The 26,230-nt window shown below is 45.2% G+C and overlaps 1 protein-coding gene across 3 annotated transcripts in view; it reads right to left on the reverse strand.

The window, feature by feature from the left end:
• The window catches only part of SLC6A13 (solute carrier family 6 member 13), a 34,491-nt gene extending 12,211 nt beyond the window's left edge, over positions 1–22,280 (reverse strand). The window contains exons 1-8 of one of the 3 annotated variants that reach the window (XR_015253884.1): positions 17,165–17,386; positions 16,496–16,656; positions 16,089–16,207; positions 9,564–9,698; positions 6,805–6,958; positions 2,472–2,556; positions 1,668–1,800; positions 630–764 (exon numbers count right to left, since the gene is read on the reverse strand). Coding sequence is in view for 2 of the 3 variants with exons in the window: in XM_086714361.1 (XP_086570487.1) it covers positions 630–764; positions 1,668–1,800; positions 2,472–2,556; positions 6,805–6,958; positions 9,564–9,698; positions 16,089–16,207; positions 16,496–16,571 (837 nt within the window). In the remaining variant the exon portion in view is untranslated. Of the gene's footprint in view, positions 1–629; positions 765–1,667; positions 1,801–2,471; positions 2,557–6,804; positions 6,959–9,563; positions 9,699–16,088; positions 16,208–16,495; positions 16,657–17,164; positions 17,387–18,621; positions 18,829–22,173 lie in introns of those variants that run through there. The other 2 variants (XM_086714361.1, XM_025930620.2) reach the window with 2 other exon arrangements.
• Positions 22,281–26,230: the final 3,950 nt, after the last annotated feature.

Below are 26,230 nucleotides of genomic sequence, written 5' to 3' on the forward strand. Positions count from 1 at the left end.
TTTGCCAGCTTTCAAAATGGCTGCCAAACATGAGAAGATAAGAAACCCGTCAGAGGCAGTGGCTTCTTATTTCAGGCCCTGCTTTACAAACCCCTCCAGTCAGCAAGCAGCACCATCCCCCTCCCTGCGCCAAGCCACGAGGAAACTGGCTGAAGCAGACAGAGTGTGGGCACAAAGGAAGGGCCAAAGGGGAGGGAAGAGGCAGGGGCCTCTTGACAACTGACAGGAAACTCAATACCAGCCCAGCTGGCTGGGAGGGGCCCGGGACACCTCAGAATGGGCCACGTGGCCACAGGGAGGGAACCAGAGGAGCTGGTGGAGGGTGAACAAATAGAGAGGAAGCTCAGTGTGAAAGATCACCAAGAGAAAAAAAAGTGCAAAAAGGGGACGGGGTAGACGGTGGGGAAAGGGCCGCCACCTGTGAGTAAAAGGCCCCGAGGGACACGTCTCAGGCAGCCCTGAGAGGTGTGAGCCAAGCAGGGACCACAAACAGCTGCTGACACATGTCTGGAGCCCCCCTACGCCACCATGGATGCCTTGGGGTTTGGGCCGGGAGCAGGGATTCCGGACCACAGTGCACGGAAACAGCCTCCAGGGCCACGTGATGGCCCTTGTCTGTGGCTTCTTACCTGGGGATCCCACAGACGCGTGAGGTTTGGGTACAGGTAAAACTGAATTCCTTGGGCTGCCCCAGGCAGCGTCACCCCTCGAATTAACAGGACCACCAGCATGAGGTAAGGGAATGTGGCTGTGAAGTACACCACCTGGCCAGAGGGCAGATGAAACACAAGGAACCTGTGAGTTTGGAAGGAAGGACCTGGCGATCCAGCAGCAGAGTCAGGAGGCCGGAGCTCCCCCACACTCACAGAAGAGGTCAAGAGAGTTTCTCTCCTCCCCCACCCAACCCCTGCAGCTGTTCAGCTCCATCTGCCCTCTGCCGTAAGCCGCAACCTCCCTTATCCCTTTCTCCCTCCCACTTAAAGCACCCACCCTCCTCCTGACACATACCCAGTAAATACTTGTCGAGTGACTGAATGAACTCAGGCATTCTCCCACCAAGTGTGCTTAGAATTACGGCAAGGGTTATCAGGTATGAAAACTCTGTAACACATGATCCCTGTCCTCACAGAGCTTACGAGCTTAGCACACCCGGGCAGCCAGATTACGAAGGAAGCCTTGTTGGAGGCCTCCAGGGCAAGAGTCCAGAAGAACTCAGAAAGCCCTCTCAATACCTTGTACACCCAAGGCAAAGAGTGCCCCCCACCCCAGGTTCTCAGGGTGGTTGAGAATCGTTTTGAGATTAACAGTCTCGGGCAGATTCTTTCTCCCAAGAACTGTTGGGTGAAACAAGAGCCACGAACTGTGTCCAGTTTGCAATGTGCTCCCACACGTGGTGTATTGCAAGATCACATTCCACAGATCTGGAAGTGTCCTTCCTGCCTTCCTCTCCCCCTCCTTTCCATTCCATTTCCCCATGTACCAGAGTCCACAGGATTGAATCAAGGAGAGACACAGAATCAAGGAAGGGAGCCACACAAAATTTTGGCGAGATCATTCCCTCCCATCCCTGACCAGGTTACAGCTTAGGAGAACTCCTGGGTGACCAGGCCCCCAGGGAGGACAGGGAGTCCTGGGATGAGAGGGGCCAGGAGCTCTCCAGCACGGACCTTGCCCGTGGACTTGACCCCCTTCCAGATGCAGAAGTAGCAGATGACCCAGGCGAGCAGGAGGCATAAGGCCAGCTCCCAACGCAGGGCCCCCAGGTGTTGGATGCCATCGGAGATCTTCAGGACCCGCCTCCTGGGGAGAGAAGGTTGAGCCGGGCTCCACTTTTGCTGCCAGCCTCAGTTTTGTAGCCCGTGTGTCTCAGGCAGTGGAGCCATGCCTCCAGGCTCTTGTCCAAAGGCTTGTCAGCTCTTTTCACTCAGATCCATGAGGCTCTCCTTTGCCCAGAGATGGGGGTAGATATAAAGGGAGGCAAATATAAACTGTTCCCAGGTAAGTTTGCTCTGGGAGGCTGAGTACCAATTTAACCTAGAGAGGGAGGTGCAAACACACATCTTCTCAACCAGGGTTTCAGGATGTTTTGATATTAGGAATCATGTCCTAGGTCATTATCAACATTAGGGAGGGGGGCTAAGAGGCAATATGCATGCAGCAGAAGGGAGGAGGTGTTAGGAGTGTGCACACACATGCATGTGTGCTAACATGCACATGGGCGCGTGGGAGAGGAGAGGCAGGCACAGCCTGAGGAGACTTGCAAAATTCTCATCTCTGAAACCAATTCTGCATTAACCACAAATACAAGCACACCAGAAAAAAGGCCACTTAGGTGACCACTTAGGCCACCAAAGAAGGACGTGGAAATTCTTCTCTTGCGGTCCCCTGAGGGTCAGCCCTGCATGAGCCCATCCCTGTGCCCTTCTTTTGAACACAACCCACACTGGGATGGGGAGAGGGGCCTCACTTACTCCCAGAACTCGATGACAGGAGACGTGGCATTCTCAGAGGTCACATTCAGGGAGCCATTGGTCCTCTGGAACTCTACACAGGATTCTACCCGTGGGTCCCAGGGAAGGAAGCAAGAAAAAGATCATTGAATATTTGGCATGACTAGAGAGAGTCATGGGGAAGGTAAGATCTTTGGAATGAACCAGGCTGAAGTTGTCCAAACAAAACATCCTCGAACACAAGATGAACTCAACAAGCTTACTTCACCTTCCCCCACAGGACTGTACGTGTGGGCTTCTAAACGTTTGGGTACATATTCTTACTAAAGCATGATCAGATGGCATCAGGAAAGATATTCCACATGACATCTTCTTCAAAGTATACAAATATTTCTAGGTCACTGTCTTGTGTAAAGTCACAACCTTTGAGGGATCATAAAAGTGCTTTCTAGGGAAAAGATGGAGCAGAGTGGCCAAGAGCACAGACACAAGTTAGAAAGTTCTGGCTTGAATCCTGACCCTCTGGTTATTTGCCGTGTGGCTCTCTAACTTCGCTTCCCTCAATTCTAGAATGCATGTAGTGATATCCAGTTGTGGGATTGACAGGGGACTAAATGAAAATATGAGTGCAAAGTGCCCAGTAAGTAGTGGTTCTTAACTATCTGCATCTGACATTGGAGTTTCACAACGGGGCTCACATTCTTTTATACATTGTGTTAGTATAATAATCCTAGAGATATTAAGATAGATAGTGTTTCCCCATCATACACCTGAAGAAAGTGAATCTTCTTAGAAATGGCCATTTCCAGCTCATAAATGACGAAGCAAGGGCTAGAATCCAGCTCAGCAAATTATATGTTTTACTTTCAAAATCTTACCTAGAATCTGACCTTTTTCATTACCACTACCAGCACCCTATGAAAACCCTGCAGGTTTTCATCCTTCCCTGGCTCCTAGACTGGCCTTCAGTTTCTACTCCTGCCTCCTTAGCCAAATCTCCACACAGCAGCCAGAATGATTTTGTTAAAATTTAAGTGGCTTTATGTCATGTCTCACTTTAAAGCTCTCCAATGAGCTTCTCATCCCATACAGAGAAAAAAGCTATAACCCCTATAATTGCCTCCAAGGCCCTTTTCAATCTACCTCCATCACTTCTGTCCTCCTTTCCCAGTTCTCCCCCAGTCAAATGCTCCAGCTACACTGACCCCCTTGCTGTTCCCTGGATGCTATAGGCACAGGGCCACCTCAGGGCCTTTGCACTGGTTGGTCCTTCTACCTAGTGTTTGCCCCTAAAATCTGAGTGGCTGATTCCCCCACCTCCTTCAGAGCATTAGTCCTATGTCCTCTCAGTATGACCTTCCCTGATGACTCTATTTAAAATGACAACTCCCACCCCTAAAACTCCCAATCCTTCCTCCCTGTTTTACTTTTCTCCCTAGCACTTCTTTGAATATAATACATATTAATCATTTATTTTGTTTATGGTATGTGTCTTGCCACTAGAACAAAAATTCCATGAGGGCAGGGAGCTTTGTTTTTGTGCATTTTCGTAACCCCACTGCTTAGAACAGAGCCTGGCACATAGTAGGAGCTCTATTAAATATCTGTTGAATGAATGTAAATCAAGCATTCTTTTCACTAAACCCTTTCTCTCTCCTTGAAGCTTCTGCACACCCAGAAAAGTATTGTTTCATCTTGACAGGACAAGATGTCCTGTATATGAAAGATGCTAGCTCTGAGTAAAACCAGGCTCACTAGGAGAAATGTCAAAAATGCCAAGCAAAAGGCTCAGGAATTGAATTTTCCTCAGAATTGTCTCAGAGATCCTCCAATCAACCCAAAGGTATATAGGCCTAAAAGTGCCCTGAAGCAAAAGCCCTAGGCCACCAAAAATTTGCAACATTTTTACAAAAGGAACTCCCCTGAAATCTGGATCAAATCACTGTCTGACAAGCTGGTTGTCAAGGGTGATTTCAGCATCATTAGAATATATGAATGAATGAATGAATGAATGAGGGTTGAAGGAAAGAAGGGAGGAGGGAAGAAAGAAAGAAAGAAAGAAAAAATATATGATAAAGAAGATATTAGAATAAAACAGGTTTTTAAAATTGGACTCATCCGGCCACCTGGGTGGCTCATTTGGTTAAGGGTCCAGCTCTTGATTTCAGCTCAGGTCATGATCTTGCCATTTGTGAGTTTGAGCCCCACATCAGGCTCTGCACTGACAATTTGGAGCCTGCTTGGGATTCTCTCCTTCTCTATCTGCCCCTACCTCACTCTCTCTCTCTCTCTCTCTCTCTCTCTCAAAATAAGTAAATAAACTTTAAAAAATAAAATAAAATTGGAGTGATCTGACGAATATTTTTTCAAGTGCTTATGAGGTAGGCAGCACTGTGCTAGTCACAAAGGATACAGAGATAAAGATACCTTTTCTGTCCTCAAGATCTTGCTGACCTGTGGGAAAACCAGACCAACAGCCCAAAAGTAAGGCAAGTGCCACAGTAGAGTCAGGGCTCAGTGCAGGTAATACTACATGTATTTAAGAACATGGGGTGCCTGCGTGGCTCAGTCGGTTGGGCAGCCAACTCTTGATTTCCACTCAGGTCATGATCTCATGGTTCATGAGTTCGAGGCTGGTGTCTGGGTCTGCACTCACAGCATAGAGCCTCCTTGGATTCACTCAAGCCCCTCCTTGCTCTGCCCCTTCCTCGCTTGCTGTCTCTCTCTCTCAAAAATAAATTAACTTTAAAGGCCAAGAAAAAAGGAAACCTATTGAATCTTGGGGCATCAGGGGAGGAAGCTCCAAGATTTGACTCTTCACTTGCAAAATGGTGGAATGAAGGTGGCAGAGATCAGCAAAAGAATGCCTAGGAAGGGATCAAAAGTTTGAGGACAAGAGGGGCCTTGCTAAACATTGCAAAATGTGCCTCCCTGGCAAGAAAAAGACTCAGACTCCAGTTCAGAACTGACTACCTTACCTGAATAACAACAAAAAATTAATCATGGCACATATAGGGCCTTGGTGATGGATCAGCACTGAGAGTTGTAGTGCTGAGGGTCCAAGCAGGACAGCTCTCCATCTGTGCTGTCCAATAGGGTATTTTCCAGCTACATGTGGATGTTCGCGTTTAAGCTCATTAAAATTAAATACAAGTTTTAAAATTTGGTTCCTCACACACACTAGGCACATTTCAAGTCCTCAATAACCGCACGTAGCTAGCACCCACCACGCTGGATAGTACAGAGAACACTGTCATTATCACCGATAAGTTCTCTTGGACAGCACTAAGGATTTTTAATTGTTGTTACTTTCAGTCAAATAGACTCAGCAGTTCTATGGCCATAGGTGGTTCTTGTTGTCTTACGAGAGAGTCACATGCAATCTTATAAGCACAGGAGAAATTAATTGTTACTACAAATTGTAATGAAGACATATAAAACAGTTTATTCTCTGGTTAAGTCCAGATGACCTGTGAGTTAGAAAGACCTAGGATAGTATCAGAAAGAAGCCATGAGAAAGAAAACTAATGGACAAACAATACATATATACACCTAAGTAACCATACTTCAAATTGAAATAAGTAAATGGCTAAACTACATAGAAAGGAATCAATTCTATTTGCATAACACATGCTTTCATAATACATGAGTTGAATGCATTATTTTTAAAATTTTTTTTTAACATTTATTTATTTTTTAGAGACAGAGAGAGACAGAGCATGAGCAGGGGAGGGGCAGAGAAAGAGGGAGACACAGAATCCAAAGCAGGCTCCAGGCTCCAAGGCATCAGCACAGAGCCTGACGCAGGGCTCGAACTCACGAACCGCAAGATCATGACCTGAGCCGAAGTCAGACGCTTAACCAACTGAGCCACCCAGGTGCCCCCATTATCATTTTTTTTAATTTGAGTATAGTTGACACACAATTTTTTTTTAAGTCTGTGACATTTTTCCTGTGATGCTGGTGAATTCTCACTCTGACTTCTGATCCAAGATTTCCATGACCTACTTGGCAGACTTCTAGTGTGTGCCAAGTTACGGTTGGGGATACTCAGGACATAAGGATAATCTCAGTCTTGGCTAATGTGGTGTTTAGAAATGGACTCTCGGGGCGCCTGGGTGGCGCAGTCGGTTAAGTGTCCGACTTCAGCCAGGTCACGATCTCGCGGTCCGTGAGTTCGAGCCCCGCGTCGGGCTCTGGGTTGACAGCTCAGAGCCTGGAGCCTGTTTCGGATTCTGTGTCTCCCTCTCTCTCTGCCCCTCCCCCGTTCATGCTCTGTCTCTCTCTGTCCCAAAAATAAATAAATGTTGAAAAAAAAAATTTTTAGAAATGGACTCTCTAGAGATGACCTTACCTGTGTTCCACTCATGGTGGCAGCTTCCCCAGGGAAGGTCGATGGTGAAGCTGCTAAAGAGGTAGAAGAGGGCCCAGGCCAGGACAATGATGTAGTAGATGTTGAGGAGGATGACAATCATCTGGGAGGCATAGCCGATGCCTGGAGGGGAAAACTGCAGAATTGGGCTAAGGACAGTGGACAGATTTCTCATAAGCCACCCCTCCCAGTTTAGGAAGGGGTTTGTACTCCACTGTCAGGGCCCTTAAACATTGCTGGGTCCAGGCTCATTGACTCTCTCCTCAATCTCCCCAGCAGGTGAGGAGAGACTTTTCTCTCTGCCTTCCATTGCTGTGCCCTGGATTCCTGTGAATTTTCTTCTTTACCGGTTCTGAAAATTCCCTGATTTTCAATAGTTAATGTTCCCTGGAATTAGGCTGATATATTTCTGAAATATAAAAACACATGTTAAGAGCAGAAACAGGGGCATCTGGCTGAGCTCATCTCATAGACCATGAGACTCTTGATCTCAGGGTCATGAGTTCAAGCCCCACATTGAGTGTAGAGCCTACTTGGGAAAAAAAAAGAGCAGGAATAGACAATTCACATAAGAAGAAATACAAATAGATCTTTCCTAATAATTGCAGGTATGCAAAAGGAAACAATGATGAGGTACTTTTCTGTATAGCCAGATGTAATGAAATTTGTTACAAATGATGTAACTCAGTGATTTCCAAATTTGTCCAAATATTAGAAATACCTGAGAATATTTTTAAAATTTCAAAGTCTAGACCAGACTCCAGACCAATTAAATCACGATCTCTGGGGATGGGATACAGGCCTCAGGATGTTTTGAAGATCCCCAGGTGATTCCAACTTGCAGACAAGTTTGGGAACCACAAATACCTTGGAGTCATTAAAGATAAGGGGGAAAGATACTTACTCATATCTAATGACATGGCAAGTCAATATAACATTTCCATAGAACAATTTAATAAGCTAGACCAAGGGACATCAACTTGATTGTCCATTTGATCCAGCAATCCTCATCCTGGAAATGTATCCCAAAGAAATAATTCCCCAAAAAGAAGCAGAAAGCTATCTCAACAAATACACATGATAGCCGAATATAAAAATGTTATAAGTAATTGAAAATAATTAAAAAGCCCCAGAGAACTGTTAATTATGATATACCCACTCAACTGAAGTTTATGCAATCATTAAATTATTATTGTGTTGGGGCGTCTGGGTGGCTCAGTTGATTGAATGTCTGATTCTTGGTTTCAGCACAAGTCATGATTCCAGGGTTGTGATATCAAGCCCTGCATCAGGCTTCATGCTGAGCGTGGAGCCGGCTTGTCATTCTCTCTCTCTCCCTCTCTCTCTCTCTCTCTCTCAACCTCTCCCTGTCTCCCTCACTCATGTGTTTTCTCTCTCTAAAATAATAAAATAAAATAAATAAAATAAATAAAATAAAATAAAATAAAATAAAATAAAATAAAATAAAATAATTGTTGGGTAGAGGATGGAAAAACTGAAAAGCGGAAACATAAACTGTGTATGTTCCAGATTAACAGATATGTTAGCTCTATTCAGAGAGACAGAAAGAATGAAATAAACCCCCCAAACTGGAAACAACACAAATGTTCTTCAGTGGGTGATGGTTAAATGAACTGTGGTACATCCATACCATGGAATACTATTCAGCATTAAAAAAGAATAAACGAACTCTTTATACAAGAACTGGGATGGATCTCAAGGGCATCATGCTGAGTAAAAAAGCTAATCTCAAAATACTATAGACTGCACAATTCTATTTATATAACATTCCCAAAATGACAAAATTATAGATATAGAGAACAAATTAGTGGTTGCCAGGGGCTAAGGATGGGGCAGGAAGGGGTAGGTGTAACTACATAGGAGTAGCATGACAGAGATCTTTGTGATAATGGAAGAGTATGTATATTGATTGTAGTGATGGTCACACAAATCTACGTATGTGATAAGATAACACAGAATTATACACACGCACACACACACACACACACACACACACATAAATGAGTGCTTGGAAAATTGGGGAAATCTGAATAAGGTCTGTGGATAGTACCAACGTTAACTTCCAGGTCCTGATATTTTTTAATAGTTAAGTAACATCTTAACATCTTGGGGAAAGTTGGGTGAAGGGTACATATGACCTCCCCATACTATTTTTGCAACTTTCTGTGACTATATATTATTTCAAAATAGACACTTAAAGAAAATCCTATAGAAAGAGAAATATTGAAATTAAACACCCTCAAGTCTAAATAGCAATTGTGTCAAGACAGTAGAATTATTAATGATATTTTTTGCCATTTAAAATTCTCTTTATTTGTTTTGTAATTAATTAAATATGCTTTGAAAAATACAAAATCATTGTTATGCATGTGTAAACTATATAGCTAAGATAGCTTTGCACTCTACTTATTTAATCTAAAGCCTTTTTTCCCTTCTTCACCCCCATCTTCTCCATTCTCTCAGAGACCAGGGGATTAGCTCAGCCCTAAATCCACAAGTGGGGGGTTTAACATAAAGACACAAAGTCTTTAAGTCTGTGACATTTTGCTTGCCATTCTGATGAATTCTCACTCTGATCTTTGACCCAAGATTTCCATGACCTACTTGGCAGATTTCTAATATACCCCAAGTTAGTAGCACGGCTACTAAATCCAGTCATTCCAAATAAGGTTTATAACCATGTATGCAGATATCCTGGAATCAGGCACAGGGCTACTCACCCTCAAAGATGGGGCAAATCTTCCTCCAGGCTGTGATGCCTCCCTGGCTAGTGTACTGGCCCAGTGCTGTCTCCAAGAGGAAGACAGGAATGCCACAGGTAAAGAGGAAGATGAGGTAGGGGATGAAAAAGGCACCTGTGGGGTGGGAAACAGGCTTTCCATTACCTGGCACCACCCTCCTCATAGTCCACATTCATCTCCTCCCATCACCACCCCACATTGCCAGTCAGAATCCCCAGGGGTGCAGGACATGCAAAATGCAGGGGACATCTGTCCAGATATCTGGAACCATAGCAGAAATCAAGAGTCACCAAGTTACCTAGCGAGCCCTTTTTATCACTGAAAGTTTCAATCTATACCTACCAAGGCTTGCTCCCCATCGAACATCAATTATTACTTTAATTACACAAAACTTGTGGCCACAGCAAGGCGCTCATTGAATAATGGACATCCAGGAGCATTAACACAGCCCACAGACTATAATTTTTTCCAAGGAAATGACTGCTTTTAATGGTAGAGAGAGACTTTTAGCAGACTGAAATCAGATTTCCCTTTAGTAATCCTTTCTCCTTCTGTTTTTCATAATTATTGGCTGAGACAAGTGTACTGATTCTGGAAATGCTGGCATTTTCTCCACTGTGGACCTCTATCTGTTGGCAAGGTAGATAGGGCAGTTCACAGAGTACCAGGGAAGAGAGAACTGCACACAGAAGGAGATCCAAATATCTGCGGAGAGTCCCCTTCTAGCTTTCAACTGAGTGCCACTCAGCATCTACATAGGAGGAAATGACCCGAACTAAGGGAAAGAACCATTCAGAAAGATTGAGAGTAATGGTGCTCACACAGGGCTGGGAAGAGTGCTGGCTCCCACTAGCCAGACTGGATAGTCCCAGAATTCTCAAGGCATTGGGAAGAGAAGGTATTTCCTCAGAAGTGGGGAATGATTAGCCCTAGATTGAGCACAGCTCTGGTGCTCCCTAACAAATCTTAGAAGCAAAACCCAAAGGTATCAAATAACTTCACTGGTCCCGAGCAAAGTTCAAGAATTTTTATAGAAATATAAAAATCCCAATAAAAACACTGTTCAGAAATGAAAGTGAAGTAATGCTTCTTAAGACAAGCAAAACTTGAAAGAATCCATCACCAAAAGATCTGTACTACAAGCGATGTTAGAGAAAAACCTTCAGCCAGAGGGAAATGATGCCAGAGAGATATATGAATCTACACAAAGGAACGAAGAATGTTAGAAATGTTACATACACAAGTAAACATATAAGAATTTTTTTCCTATCACCCAAATCTCTTTGAAAAGTTAACTGACTGGTTACACAATGTAAGGTGGAGTTTATAACAGATGAAAAAGTAAAACGTGTAACAACAAGAGCACAAAAGTCAGGAGGAGAGAGATGGAAATGTATTATTGTAGGGTTCTTATATGTAAAGTGGTATAATATTACTTGAGGGTGAATTGTGATAAATTGAAGATGTATGCTACAGGGGCACCTGGGTGGCCCAGTTGGTTGACTTGAGCTCAGGTCATGATCTCTCAGTTCATGAATTCAAGTCCTGCATCAGGTTCTGTGCTGTCACCGCAGAGCCTGATTCAGATTCTCTCTCTCTCTCTCTCTCTCTCTCTCTCTCTCTGCCCCTCCCCAACTCCCATTCTCTCTCCCTCAAAAATAAACATTAAAAAAAAAAACCCAATGTATGCTACAAAACCTAAAACAATCATTCAACTAACATAACAAAGGCTTATGGCTAATAAGTCATCAAAGGAAGAAAGCCAACAATGGAATAATAAAAAATATTCAATTAATTCAAAAGAAAGCAGAAGGATAGGAAAAGGGGAACAAAGAACTGATAAGACAAGTAGGAAACAAAAAGCAAGATAATTTTATTTAAATTTAACTGTATGAATAATTGCTTTAAATGTAAATAGTCTAAATGTCCCAAATAAATGGCAGAGATTGTCAGATTGGCTTCAAAATAAAAACAAGGTTCAGCTACATGTTGCTTAAAAGAAATGCACTTTAAATATCAACACATGAAAAGGAAATCCTGCCTTTTGAGATTACATGAATAGACCTCGAAGACATTACATTTTCAGAGAGAGAATAACAAATACTGATTGTTCTCATGTATGGAATCTAAAAAAGCCAAATTTGGAGTGCCTGGCTGGCTCAGTCAGAAGAGCATGTGACTCTTGATCTTGGAGTTGTGAGTTCGACCCCCACGTTGGGTGTAGAGATTACTAAAACAACAAACAAACTTAAAATAAAAATTAAAAAGCCAAATCTGTGGAATTAAAGGGTAGAATGGTGGTTGCCAAAGACCTGGGGATGGAGGAAATGAAACGGTTTAAAATGAAAGTTAATGGGGAATAGAGCTCTCCAGTCCTTCACCTTTCAAATCTCTGGCCTGTAGTCTACACATCCATAAGTCAGGCACCGAGGAAGGCACCTGATTACCAGAAGGGCAAAGAAATAAAGATCATAAACACCTCAGCCTAATAAGTCCATAAGTCAACCCAAGACTTGTTGAGTAGGAAAGGAAAATAAGGGAAGACAGAACTTAGTAGCTGATATGGACAGTTACTGCTCAGAGTTGAAAGCATGGCAGAAAAAAAGGAGAGAGAAGAGGGAGAGACAGAAAGACCGAGAGAAAGAGAATTTTTGCCCAGCTCAAGCCCCACCTCCCTATCTTTATGCTACCTGCTCTTTCCCAATAAACCAAGCCAATGTTTAACTGCAGTAGGTTCCATGGTCAGCTCTATGCCTCTCCTCCTCTGCCTCTTTGAGCACGTGGGCAGCTGGCCACAAGGGGCAAGGTTCACACTCAATAAGCAGAGCCACTAGTCCTACAAAGGGAAGGGGTAGGAGAGAGATGGGACCCAGAGGGAGCCAGGTGCAGACTGGGGAGTCCTTTGGGGGCACTCTGCCTCTTTCCCCACAGCCCCAGTCACCACCATTAAAAGATGGAGCTAGTCCTAGAGGTGGAGGATGGAGTTCAGTTACCTGCTCCCTATTCCTGTGGGTTAGTCTCCTTCTCCAAATTCTAAAAGGTCCTGGCCTGTTCCCCCATGAGATGGAGAGGCCACATGCCCAACCTAGAGGGGAATCATTCTGTAGGCCACCCTTCACAAAAGCAGCACACTGTGGTGTCATCTGTAACGTTCCAGCTAATATTTTAAAACATAAACAGATGAGATTCCACATGAGCAACACAGCAGTGAGCATACATGAACAGTTATGTGCTGCAGTCACCACTAATCTGACCACTCCTGGGGGGTGAGTAATTAACTGAAAATGGTAACAAATCATCACACACTACTAAAATAGCTATTACTGTTACATGGAGGAAAAAAGTGTTCTTCTCTTCTCTCTGTTCTTACATACTGACAAGCAACAGCAAGGTGACCAGTTCTCCCTGAGGCCAGGTACCATTTAATCCTCTTTGCCTTCATCTCCCTATGGTCTAGAGCTGCCCTTCCCCCACAGCCTGCTCCTCTAAGATCCCCATTCCTAGAGATCCAGTTGCGGGACATTCTGCTGTAGCCTCACATGCAGTCTCCAGGCATCCCAGGTGTTGAGAAACTCAGTCTGCTGGCAGCCAGGTCTAGGGAGCTGGAGAGATCCTAGTGGAAGGCCCATGTTCTGAAGCCACCAGGATCTGGGTGTCTGGGGACTGAAGATCAGAAGCAGAGAGGGCTTGGGGGGAGGCGGGGTACAAGGAAGAAGGAAGCACCTGTCCTCGCACAAGGTAACTGATCTCCAGCTGCTGTTCTATGACTAGCAAAAACCAACGATTCTTAGCACAAGTGACCTCTGCCCCTGTTTTTCAGCAACCTGGACTTAGAAATTAAGTGTGGGGGGTGAGGGTGCCTGGGTGGCTCAGTAGGTTAAGTGTCTGACTCTTGATCTCAGCTCAGGTCTTGATCTCAGGGTTGTGAGTTCAGCCCCGTGTTGGGTTCCACAGCCGGTGTGGAGCTACTTTAAAAAAATGAAATTAAGTATAGGGACGCCTGGCTGGCTCAGTCAGAGGAGCATGAGACCCTTGATCTTGGGGTTGTGAGTTTGAGCCTCATGTTGAATGTAGAGATTACTTAAAAATAAAATCTTTCAAAAGAAAAGGAATTAAGCATAAAATGTTTGGCAGATGGTCTTTTTGTCTGGGCTGAGATTGGCAGGCAAGTAACTTAAATTCCCTTGTGGTAGAGTTGAATTCTCTTGCCAAAACCCTCTCCTACCACCTTTCCCCAACATCATGCCTTTTGAGTTATCCAGAGACTTTTCATCTGCATGGCTAGAACTTTAAGGGATAGGCCCTGGTGGAAGGTCATGTTTGCTTTTCCCTCCAGGGAACTGAGGGTGGAGAGCTTGAGAAATAGTTCTTGGGCCACTTCTCCAGTCAGGAGACCCATCCCCACCACCGCCAGACATACGGGCACACTGTCACTACTACGCGGCACTCATATTGTCTTATCCCTCCCCAGGAGGGAGAACACAGACAGCAGAAATGTACTTTGCCCACTCCCAAGTTTTGCCCAAATCACCCATATTTCCTATTTCTAATCATTTTCTTTCCCCATTATCTTGAACCCACTGCAAGCGGCCTTTGCCCCGCCATACCACTGGGACTGCTCCTACAAGGTCACCAAAGGCCTCCATGCCACCAAAGCCAACACTTCATTCTCACTCCATATCTTTCTTAACCTATCTGCAGCATTTGATGCTTGCCTCCCAAAACACTTCATCATCCTGGTATCATCTTTCTTCACTGGTTTCTCCTTCTCTGTCTCCTGATGGTCCCTCCCCTTCCCCCCAGTCCTTGCTCTCTTTTATCACCATCAAAATTCTAATCACTCTCAAATTTATATCTCCCATCCACATCTCTCTCACAGACTCCAGACTCATATGTTTTACTGCTTAGTCGACATCTCCACTTGATATCTGACAGATATCTCCACTCAGTGTTCCCCAAAGTCAACTCCTTATTTTCTTCTTAAAACCTGCTCCTCTTATGGCCTTCCACATCACAGTAAATGGCAACTCCTTCCTTCGCAGTGCTCAGTCTGCAATCCTTGGACCGCTAAGCCCAGGCAGCAGCAGTGGAAGTGACAAGAGGTGTCAGATTCTGCATACATCATGTGGGGTCTCCAGTCCCAGGCACTCTGGGTTCCTCAAGTCTGTTGGCAGCCAGAGTCCAGGGAGCTGGAGAGGTTCCAGCTGAAGACTCATGCTCTGAAGCCCCCAGAATCTGGGTAATTAGGTAGATCTAACAGTCTGGGAGCGGGAGGGAAGGACTCAAGGATGACTCCGAAATATTTAGCCTCGTAACTGGTCTGCTTCTGCCCCGACTCGTGTACAATCAGTTCTCAACGGCAGCCAAAGAGATTATTTTAAAATGTAAGATCATGCCGCTCCTGCTCAAAACCCTGCCCTGTCTCCCCATGTCACTAGAGCAAAAGCCAAAGTCTTACAATAGCTGACAAGGACCTACATGATCTGCCACCCTCGTCCTATTTACTTCTCTGACCTCAGCTTCTATTTACTCCCCTCCTTGCAACTCCTCAAATAAGCCAGTCAGCCTCTTGCTTTACTACTATTAAATCTTTTGTGTCCTCTGCTTGGAGCACTTTTACCCTCGATATCCACATGACCAGCCCTCTCACTCCTGGCAAACCTTGCTCAAATGTTCTCGATGTGCCCCCTCCACACACACACACTCCTGATCCTCTTTTCCCAGCTCTACTTGGTCATTTTCCACAGCACCCATTAACTTCCGATATGCTATATATAATTTTCTTATTTACTACATTTATTGTTTATTGTCTGGCTCCCTCTTCAAGAATGTAAGCCCCACAAGGACAGGGAATTGTTCTGTTCTGTTTGTAGATGTAGCCCAACAGCTTAGAATAATTCTAGGCAGATAGTTTGTACCCTGTAACTGCTGTTGAATGACTTAGGCAGGGTCGGGGCTTGGTGGGCTGTGTGCTGGGGCAACTGGCTGAGACTGGAGACTCCAAAAAGATATCTGGGGGTGGATTGGCCACAGGTCCCGGACAGCAGGGATTGTGCTCAGCTAGGAGATGATTGAGGCAGGCATCTTGCTCATCCATCTCTCTGAAAAGCCTACCAGTTTCTTCTGATTTTAGATGGGCTTCTTTAAATCACTGTCTCAGCTTCTCTGGTTTTCAACTCTAGTGTTTAACTAGTTTACCTTCTTTTCTATCATCTTCTTGCTTCAGCCCTTTCTCTGCTCTGGAACTCACTTCAAATTGGATCTACCAAATGTTAAAGCTAGAAGGAACCCAAGAAGACATCATTTGTATTTCTTAAGTTTGGAACTAAAATTATATTTTAGGGACTTTTTTAATCTCTGACCTCACCACTAGACAAATATTGATAATAATAAAGGGCCAAGCTTATCTTTCCCTCCTGCCCCAAGCACAAAAGTGGCTGTTTAAAGCTAGGAAGTTGAAGAAAGGGCCCAGAAGCCCAGAAGCAGGCCGATAGGGTCCATTACCTGAGCATGATACACCCCAGAGGACCCCAGCATCCTTCTCCAGAACTTGGTCAGAACATTCCTCTCATCCCCTGAGAGTCCAGGTCCCAGTTGGAGGACCATGGGTTTAAATAAAATCACTAAAGCAGGAGGAAAAGGGTCAAATCAATGTAAGTGGTCTCCATTCTCCTCACCTTCCTTCCCCATACTGGTAGCAAAGGGTCAGAAAGAGGCATCAGTTTGTTCCTTGACAGACAAGGGGGTGAGAAGAGGAAGTGTCGGGACCCATTCTCTGTGGGAACTTTGTTTTGCTGGGAGATGAAGGGGGCTGAGTGGTGACAGAAAGGTTAAGCTGCTGGGAACCCCAAAACCCAGGCATATCTAGGTCCCTCTCACGAGCACACATCTCCTCGGTTAGTCCCCCTTACCTTGGCAAAGGAGGCTTTCCATTAATTCCCCCGGTGGCCCTGGGTGACTCATGCCCTTCAGAGCAAACCTGGGCATCAGTCTCTAGCTCCAAAGCCCCTCAGAACACTTCCCTCCAGCTGCTGTCGTCCATCAAGGAAAAGAGGAGTCCTAAGACCCTGCACTTGATCAAGGGAAGAGATTGTGGGTGGCAGTGTTAGGGATTAAACCGAGAGTTTGACTGGATCCGGGACCCCTGAAAATGTCTCCACTCTCAATCGGAATCAGCATGCCGGAAGGCAGGCTCTCTCCAGGGAGGAAGCAGCCACAGCCATCATACCCACCCTCTTCCCTCACAAGCCCATAGCAAGAACCACGGGCCCCCGATTCTTTTCTCCTCTTGGGCCTGCATTTCCCCTGGAGACAATGTCACACACTCCCAGGCCTACACAGACTCACCACAGAGTCCCAAGGCAGAGCTCAGATCCAAACACTGCCAGACAAGCTCCCTCAACAGGGTGAGCCCACACCCCCCACTGCTCCTATTACTGTTCCCTTCGCTTCACCTTTCTCAGCCCAGGGGTTTTGCGCCAGACCTGGATATCACTCCCTCCCACCTCTTCATGCCACTCCTGCTAATTCCCAGGCCAACCTTTACCCAATTCCAGAGAGGCTTGGGGAAAGCCGCTCACCTCCTAATCTTCCTGCCATGTGAGGAGCTAAGCTGGTTACTAGGCTCCAGATATAGAGTCTCAGTGGCCAGCTTTAGCCCCCAGATTCCTCCTCCTCCCTGGACCAGCCTTGTCCCTCCACCCAGTTCTCTGAAGGGAAGCGTGTGGAGTGTCCAGGACTAGGTTCAAAGTGGGAAGACCTCCTTCCTTCCCTCACAGGGCACACGGAACAAAGTCCTGTGATTTCAGGCTGCTGGCCAGAAATCCCTGGGGAGAAAGGACGCATCAGCCCATACCCACCCCTCTGGAAACATACAAATTAACTTCCAACTCCACGGCCAATCCTCCAATTGCCACAATCCTGAGAATAGGCTCCATGGGCTCAGAGGACCTCTGTACCCTCCTCTCTGGCCCTCCCACCTCCACTGTCCGAAACCACCGGGAGACTGAGCTCAATGCATTTGGAGGCTCCGACTCCCCTGCACAAGGCTGGGTGTCACATTAGGGTACCCTCCAATCCTCATGGCCCCAGAATAACCACTGCCCTCAGCATTTCCCCGTGTTACCTACCTCTGCACTTCCCCCTCCCGCAGCCCAGGCTGCAACCTCACTTCCAAACCAGATCTGGGAGCCCCAACACCTATAAGCTTTACCCATCAACAAGGAGATGTTCGTAACCTACTGCTCAGCCAGAACACTTCAGTACCTGAGAAATCCCTCCAGGGTGTCCCACAGAGGTCTGGGATTCCCTGAAAGTGAGTTACTGGTTGGAAAATTACCACCACTGCTGTGGGGTAGCAAAGTTATTCTAGGAGGCTGGAAGGGATAGGAGGAATGAGAAGCCAAAAAAGCCCTAGGAAAGAGTTAGAGTTAATACCGCATACACACAAACTTTCAGTGGGAAGTTTTGAAGGCAGAGCCACTAGTATCAAAGGTTATGACACTGGTAGGGGTTGGGTAATGACTGGCTTAGAGAATGTCACAATGCCAGCAGAGAAAGGGAAAACACAAAGACTAAGGAGTCTCAAGACCACAGGACAGTTCAGTATCAACATCATCTTCAACACAGCTGCCATTTATTAAGCACTTTACACACATTACCTCTCATCCTTACAGCAACTTAAAGGCAGGTACTACTATCTGAATTTACAGGAACAGCAGCTGAGGCTCTGAGGGCCTCAATAACTTGCCCAAGACTACACAGAGAGTAAGTAGCAGAGCCAGAATCCAAATTCTGATACATCTGGTTCCAAACCTATGTTCATATGTCTATGATGCCATAGCATTCTAGAAAGACCCCTGGGAGAGTTACATAATCTCTCTAGGTCTCAGTCTCCTGCAGTGTCCTTACTGACTTGTAAGGGGCTGTCCAACTCCAGCATTCTATGCACCCATGGGAGTCCCCAGAGGGGCAATAATTACAGGAGATGGAGACATCCTCCTTCCAGGGATGGGTGGGGTGGCGCAGTAGCTCTCACCTCCCCCATTTTTGTAGCAGAGATAGGGAAACCTCCAGACGTTGCCTAGGCCAATGATCTCCCCGGCTACTGACAGCACAAACTCCATCTTGTTGTTCCAGTGCCCCCGTTCCAGGGTACCATCTTCCTTCGTCTTTTCCATGACAGGGTATACTGGTTTTGTCTCCCCATTGCTGGCTGTGCTCGAGATCCTGCTATCCATCCCACCTGAAAAACAAGCAGAGTGTTCTATTACTGCTGGGAACCTTGGGAGGAAAGCCTTCCCCTTCCTTCACCAGCAAACTCCCGAGGGAATAAGTGCACCAGGAGAAAGTAAATTTCTACCCCCTTGCCTATAGACCCACATCTTCCTTGGCATCTCGTATTGGTAAAGCCTGGGTAACACCTGCTAAGAATGTATATTCCTTTACTCTTCAGGAAGAAAGCATTGATGCTGACGTATAGATATTCTTTCCACTAGGGAGGGCCTCTTGGGTTGGGGCTTGTGGACATGGAAGAGTTCACATGGCCCCTGGGCTAAGTTCTCCACGCCATCCTACAACCAGCTTTGTCTGTGTTAGCACGTGCTCCAGTGTCTGTATTCTGTATGGGGACAGCGGAAAAGATCCTCAAACCCACCAATCTCCCATGTAGGAATTTACTCTAGGGAAATAATTGTGACTGTGGATAAAGATTTGGCACTGAGGATGTTCATTGTTTACAGCAGCAGAAAATTAGAAAACACACACAGGTTAAGAAATTATGGCCCATACATACAACGGACTAATATATAATCATGAAAAATTGTGTTGCAGAAGAAAGTGTAATGAAATGAAAGTGTTCACGATATGTGCAGTGAAAAATTATAAAATAGCACATATGATATGATCATGCTTGGAAAACATTTTATAAAGTGTATGCATCAAAAGACTAGGATAGGGGCGCCTGAATGGCTCAGTCGGTTAAGCGTCCAACTTTGGCTCGGGTCATGATCTCACGGTCCGTGAGTTCGAGCCCCGCATCGGGCTCTGTGCTGACAGCTTGGAGCCTGGAGCCTGTTTCGGATTCTGTCTCTCCCTCTCTCTCTCTGACCCTCCCCCGTTCATGCTCTGTCTCTCTCTGTCTCAAAAATAAATAAACGTTAAAAAAAAAGACTAGGATATCCACCAAAATGTTTCTCGCTCAGTGGTTGGATTATAGGAATATTTTCCTTATTTCTATTTTCTATGTTTTCATCAAAGAACATGATTTATTTTGTAACATTAAAATAAAAGCAAGTTTTTATTTTTTTTATTTTTTTTTTTTAATTTTTTTTTTTTCAACGTTTATTTATTTTTGGGACAGAGAGAGACAGAGCATGAACGGGGGAGGAGCAGAGAGAGAGGGAGACACAGGATCGGAAGCAGGCTCCAGGCTCTGAGCCATCAGCCCAGAGCCTGACGCGGGGCTCGAACTCACGGACCGCGAGATCGTGACCTGGCTGAAGTCGGACTCTCAACCGACTGCGCCACCCAGGCGCCCCAAAAGCAAGTTTTAAAAAACTCCTTCCAGGGGCTCCTGGCGGCTCAGTCAGTTAAGTGTCCAACTCTTAATTTCAGCTCAGGTCATGATCGCACAGTTTGTGAGTTTGAGCCCTGAGTCGGGCTCTTTACTGTCAGCAAGGAGCCTGCTTGGGATTCTCTCTCTCTCTCTCTCTCTCTCTCCCTCTCTCTGCCCCCGCCTCAAGCGCACTCTCGCTCTCTTTCAAAAAAAAAAAAAAAAAAAAAGAAAAGAAATCCTTCCAAAGGAATGGGAGAAGCTGAGTGGGCCCTGGAATTCTGAATTAAGATGGATTGACCTTCCCAGCTATCTTTCTACCTCTCTCTGAAGTCAACATAAGAGAAAGATGAACTATGGGCTCTTTTTCTTTGTTGGTGATGAAACATGTGGGAATCTATTTCAGTAGAGAAGACAACATGAAATGAATAAAGGGCCACAGTTCCAAATGTTCCCCTGCCCTATTCTAGACTCTTACTGAGATTGAAGATAAGATCTGCTATGGCTCACACGTAAAGAGTAACTACTACAAAGCACTTTACATATACTTATTTCACTTAATCCACACAACCACCCTGAAACGTAAGCAGTATTAGTTCTGCTTTGTAAATAAAGAAGGTGCAGCTCAGAGAGGTTAAATGACATATCTGTGGTCATATAGCGAGTAAATTGCACAAGTGGGACTTGAACCCACTCTGTCCCTGCTCTTTCAATTAAATCTCTCGATTTAATTGGCTGCCCAGGGTTATCAGCATGTCTTCTTTTTTTTTTAATTATTTTAGAGAGACAGAGAAAACATGAGCAGGGAAGAGGGGCAGAGGGAGGGAGAGAGAGAGAGAGAGAATGAGGCTCTCCTCACAAGCAGGCTCCATGATCAGTGCAAAGCCTTACATGGGGCTCGATCCCATGACCCTGGGATCATGACCTGAGGTGAAATCAAGTCAGATGCTCAACTAGCTGAGCCACCCAGGTGTCTCTCAGCATGTCTAAATAAGCATCTTCTAATGACTCTCCCTGATTTTTCACAGTGGCCCCTTTTCCGGAGAAGTAAGCAGATGGACATTTTTGTACCCCTCAAGAAAAATTCATGTTAACAGAACTTTCTCATTGGGAGCCCCATCTGGCCAGACTCTCCTATGGTTCAGTTTCCCCAGCGGGGGCTACCTTCAGGATTCAAAAAGTTAGAGAGAAAGTCAAGGAACAGTAGGGATCTTTGCTTATTTGATAAATTAGGGAATAGGCTCCAAAGAGTGTGCACTGAGAAGGAGAAATCCAAGCAGCTGGTCCCAAGAAGCAAGCTTCCTCAGTCCTTTTGAGAAGGTTGTCTAACGTCTTGTGCCGGTTCTCAGCCTCCCTTTACCATCCGATGGGTGTCTTCCGATGATGGCACGCCATCTCCCTCCACTCCTTCATCTTCTCAGACCCTAGAAGAAACAGTAGCCCTATCCTGGGTCCCTTGCCTCATTAGGGTACTGTTTCTCAGAGGTTGTGTGGTGCAACAAAAAGGTCATGAGTTGTAGAATCAGAGAAGCCGGGTACAAATCTTAGGTCTGTGCTGTACCACTCGCTGCCCAACTTCAGAGAAGTTAATTAATTACTCTGAGCCTTCGTTCACTCATCTGTAAAAGTGGGGAGGATTAGATGAGGTTATGCATATAAAGTAAAGGACTTAGCAGAATAACAGGTACTCAAATTTGTAGTTTCTTTCAATCTTGTCAAAGAGTTGCTCATTGTCTCATTTCACAGAGAAAAAAGCTTTCCTTTCTGCTCAATCTAGGGCTCTCTTTCTCTAAATCACATTGTCCCTTAAGTCAACAGCCACTGCAGTTTCAGAAAGCCAAGAATATAGCATCTAGGCTTTGCATGTACACACATGAATGTCAGAAACATATATTCTAGGAGGATCAAAAAATCCTTTGGTTGTAAGTCCTATGATCCCATCCTATAGTCTGAGACCCAGAAACAGAAAAATGAGAGAGGGAGGGAGGGAGAGAGAGAGAGAGAGAGAGAGAGAGAGAGAGAGAACATATTACGAACCTTAGTGCAGCTGCTGCCAGAGGTCCAGTCAGGGGGAGAAGAATTATCTAAGGGGGAAGGGGAAGGTGCTGGCTATTTAAAGTATGGTTCCAACTCCTCTGCGGCACTTGCACTTGTAATTCTAAACTTGGCCCTGCCCACATTCCTCCTCCTGCCTCCCCACCCCACTTTCCCTCCCCCTGAGCAGCAGACTTACACACCGGAGTCATTTCACAGCCTGGGGAGTGCGAGTACACCCTGGCAGGTCAGGCCAGTTGCTTGTGAGGCTGGGCAGCTAGTCTTCTCCCCCAGAGCTCATGTGCTCTTGCCCGCCCCCTCCCCACCGGCAACCTCAAGGTCACCCTAGAGGGATCCCACCTTCCACCCTTTCTCCAGCCCCAGTGCTCCTGTACTCCTATACACACATCAGGAATAGGTGTCCCTTGGGTTGGGTGCTGTGCAGATTAAATGTACATTTCTCAGGTGCCTGGGTGGCTCAGTTGGTTAAGCATCCGCTTTTGGCTCAGGTCATGATCTCATGGTTCGTGAGTTCAAGCCCCACATCGGGCTCTGTGCTGACAGCACAGAGCCTGGAGCCTGCTTGGAATTCTGTCTCCCTCTCTCTCTGTCCCTTCCCCGTTGGCACTCTGTTTCTCTCTCTCTCCCAAAAAAAAACAAACAAACAAAAAAAAAAACATTGAAAAAAATTGTAGTGTACATTTCTCTTACACCTCTGTAGGTTCTGATTTGGTGTAGACTGTGATTAGAATAAAGATACATATGTACACCTGAAACTAATGTAATACTGTGAATCAACTACACCTCAATTAAAAAAAAATACATTGATAGAATGAAAAAACTATCGATCATTGAAAGTTGTACCATATTATCTATTTTTTATTTTGTACTTTTTGTTTTACTGGCAAAATTACATGCATAAAGTTCAATAAAAGAAAACTTTCATTAGAAAACAAAAAAGTAAAGATATATAGATTACAGACAACTAAGAAGCCAGGAAAACTTCCTCAACACACATACATGCACACACACACATTTATATACATATAGAAAAGCTGGGAGTGTCTGGGTGGCTCAGTCGGTTCAGCATCTGACTCTTGATTTCAGGTGAGGTCATGATCTCCTGGTTCATGAGTTCGAGCCCCGCATCGAGCTCTGCGCCAGTGGTGTGGTGGCCTGCTTGGGATTCTGTCTCTCCTTCTCTCTGCTCCTCCCCCACTTGTTCTCTCTCTCTCTCTCAAAGTAAGTAATCTTAAAAAAAAAAAAAAGAGAAGTCAGAAAAAGCATTCACTAAACAATTAATAGTAGCTCTATCTGGAGAGAAGGGGTTGGGGTCAGGAAATGAAAAATGAAGTAAGGGACATTTTCCACTTCTGCTTAAATTTTTAAGCTTTGGGGTCGGTTTGAATGTTTAAATAACGTGCTAGAATTGATTTTTTGAAATAACTCTTTAAACCAATAAGAAAAGAAAGTGCCAAACTTTCCAACAAAGCAAAGCCTTAAAGTCCTCCTAAGTGAAAGAGCCGGCTGTGAAGAGGGGGCGGGCGCTGTCCCGGGCACTCAGTGTCGGGGCAGGAGCAGCCCAGGGCCCGGCTGTGGTGAAGGCAGGTTGCCTCTTTGGCCAGCAGAGCCCCCCAGAGCCACCGGCTGGGGCGCAGTGCAGTGCCAGGACACCGCCTCGGCGCCGAGACCAGACGGTCCAGGGCTGAGTCCTGCCTCCATCACTTTCCAGTTTGTGGTCTTGTTGCTCGAACCTTGTTTTCAAGAAATCTATGAAAAGGTGCTTACATTGCAGGGTTGAGTTGAGGTTTCGGGAGAAAATGGGCATATGTAAAGGGCCTAATACAGAGCAAGCCTTGAATGTCAGGGCAGACAGTAAGAAATAGTCATGTGGTGGAGGTGGATGACTGAATGGGATTAAAAACAAAAAAAATGTGCCTGAAAGGACACAGAGGAGTAGAAAAGAAGGTAAATCCGAGATTCTAACACAGTTTCTATTTCTCTTCTGTCTCATCTGCGACATCCCCTCCAGGGATGGCAGCAAGGGGCACGGCAGCGCGTTATGATAATACCCAAGGAGCCTCACAGAGATTATTAGTCCTGTATTTCAGCAGCTCCGTCTCCTCTCCCCTTCTAACCATCCCTCCATCTTACTTAACTGTAAAACAAGAGACCAAATATCTTCTCTGAGAGAGGTTGCAAAAAAGTCTGTCTTCAAAGCCAACACTGTTAACTTCTATTTTTATTTACCATTGAGTGGTACTTACTAATGACCTTGTAACTGAACTGTTAAGTTGGAAACTCTGGTATTTGTATTCAAAAATGACCAGATAGGGGCGCCTGGGTGGCTCAGTGGGTTGAGCGTCTGACTCTTGATTTCAGCTCAGGTCATGGTCCCAGAGGGTCCAACCCCACATGGGCTCCGTGCTGAGCGTGGAGCCTGCTGAAGATTCTCTCTCTCCCTCTGCCTCTCTCCCTCACTCACACTCTCTCTAAATTAAAAGAAAAAAAAAAAAAAGACCAGATAACTTGAGTTTACTGAGGCCTCAGATATATATATATATATATATATATATATATATATACATCACATATATAAAGATACCATACAGCCTTTAGCAATGTTGCACAGCCCCTCCTATGTCCTCTATGTGCAAAAATTGGCGTTCCCAGTTTCCAGGAAAGACTGTCAGGGATCAGGGCATCATTAAGATCAGGCTGAGCTAGTTTTGAGTTGCTGCTCTCATGTTAAGGAATGTTTTGTTTTGCTGGTTGATCCTATTGTTTTTACATAACCACTTGCATATTACCATTTTTTTCAATTTTATTTATTTTTTTTTTAATTTTTTTTTTTCTTCAACGTTTTATTTATTTTTGGGACAGAGAGAGACAGAGCATGAACGGGGGAGGGGCAGAGAGAGAGGGAGACACAGAATCGGAAACAGGCTCCAGGCTCTGAGCCATCAGCCCAGAGCCCGACGCGGGGCTCGAACTCCCGGACCGCGAGATCGTGACCTGGCTGAAGTCGGACGCTTAACCGACTGCGCCACCCAGGCGCCCCTCAATTTTATTTTTAAATAATCTCTACACTCAATGTGGGGCTTGAACTTATAACCCTGAGATCAAAAGTCACATGCTCCACTGACTAAGCCAGCCAAGCGCCCCACGTATTACCATTTTGATTGCTCTTTTGCTATTTTATTCCTCTCAAAATCTTTGTTACCCTCAATTTCTTTTTGTTCCACAAAGTAGGAATTGATGTGGTAGGTCTTTTTTTTTTTTTAAGAGAGAGAAAGAATACACTCAAGGGAGAGGGACAGATGGAGAGGGAGAGAGAGAATCTTAAGCAAACCCTACACTCTGTGCAGAGCCCCATGCAGGGCTCAATCCCATAACCCTGGGATCACAATCTGAGCTGAAATCAAGAGTCAGACACTCAACCAACTGAGTCACCAGGCGCCCCAATGCTGTAGGTCATTTGCCTTGTTTAGGTTGACCAAAGTTTTAAAAAGTTTGAAAACCACTGGAAAATGAGTGTTCATGACAATTCTTCATAACTCCCTGTTTGGGGTTAAGCACAAATCAGGCAGGACTAGCTTTGCATCTCCTTCACATTGCCATTATCCTTTTGTCTCCTGGGTCAGAGAATCTGGGAAAAGGTAACACTAGAACCAGTACTCCAGAATTCTCACTCAAGAGTCTGCATAAGTTCTAAGACTCACTCAGGCCTGTTAGTGAGGAAAATGGGAGGATGTGCTCCCCAAACAGGATGCATGAAATAAAGTGAACGATGGAGAAAGTGGGCCTGGGAGGTCTTGGCTTCTATCCAATTGACCTGGGCATATTTAAATGCCAATATGCCATGATATACTCCCCCAGCAATTTTTTGTCTCTACTAGGAGTGACACAAGGGCAAATAAATTTTAGGAGAATGATTCATTTCAGAAAGAATATTTCTGAGCAACTCCAGTGTCAACACTGGAATTGGTTGGTGAGGGAAGTGGTGGGTTCCTCTGGAAATCTTTAAATTAATAGGCATAGTTAGTTCTGTTTAACCACA

This window comes from Puma concolor, chromosome B4 (genome assembly GCF_028749965.1).
Source record: "Puma concolor isolate L17-30 chromosome B4, mPumCon1.1.hap2, whole genome shotgun sequence".
NCBI lineage: Eukaryota > Metazoa > Chordata > Mammalia > Carnivora > Felidae > Puma > Puma concolor.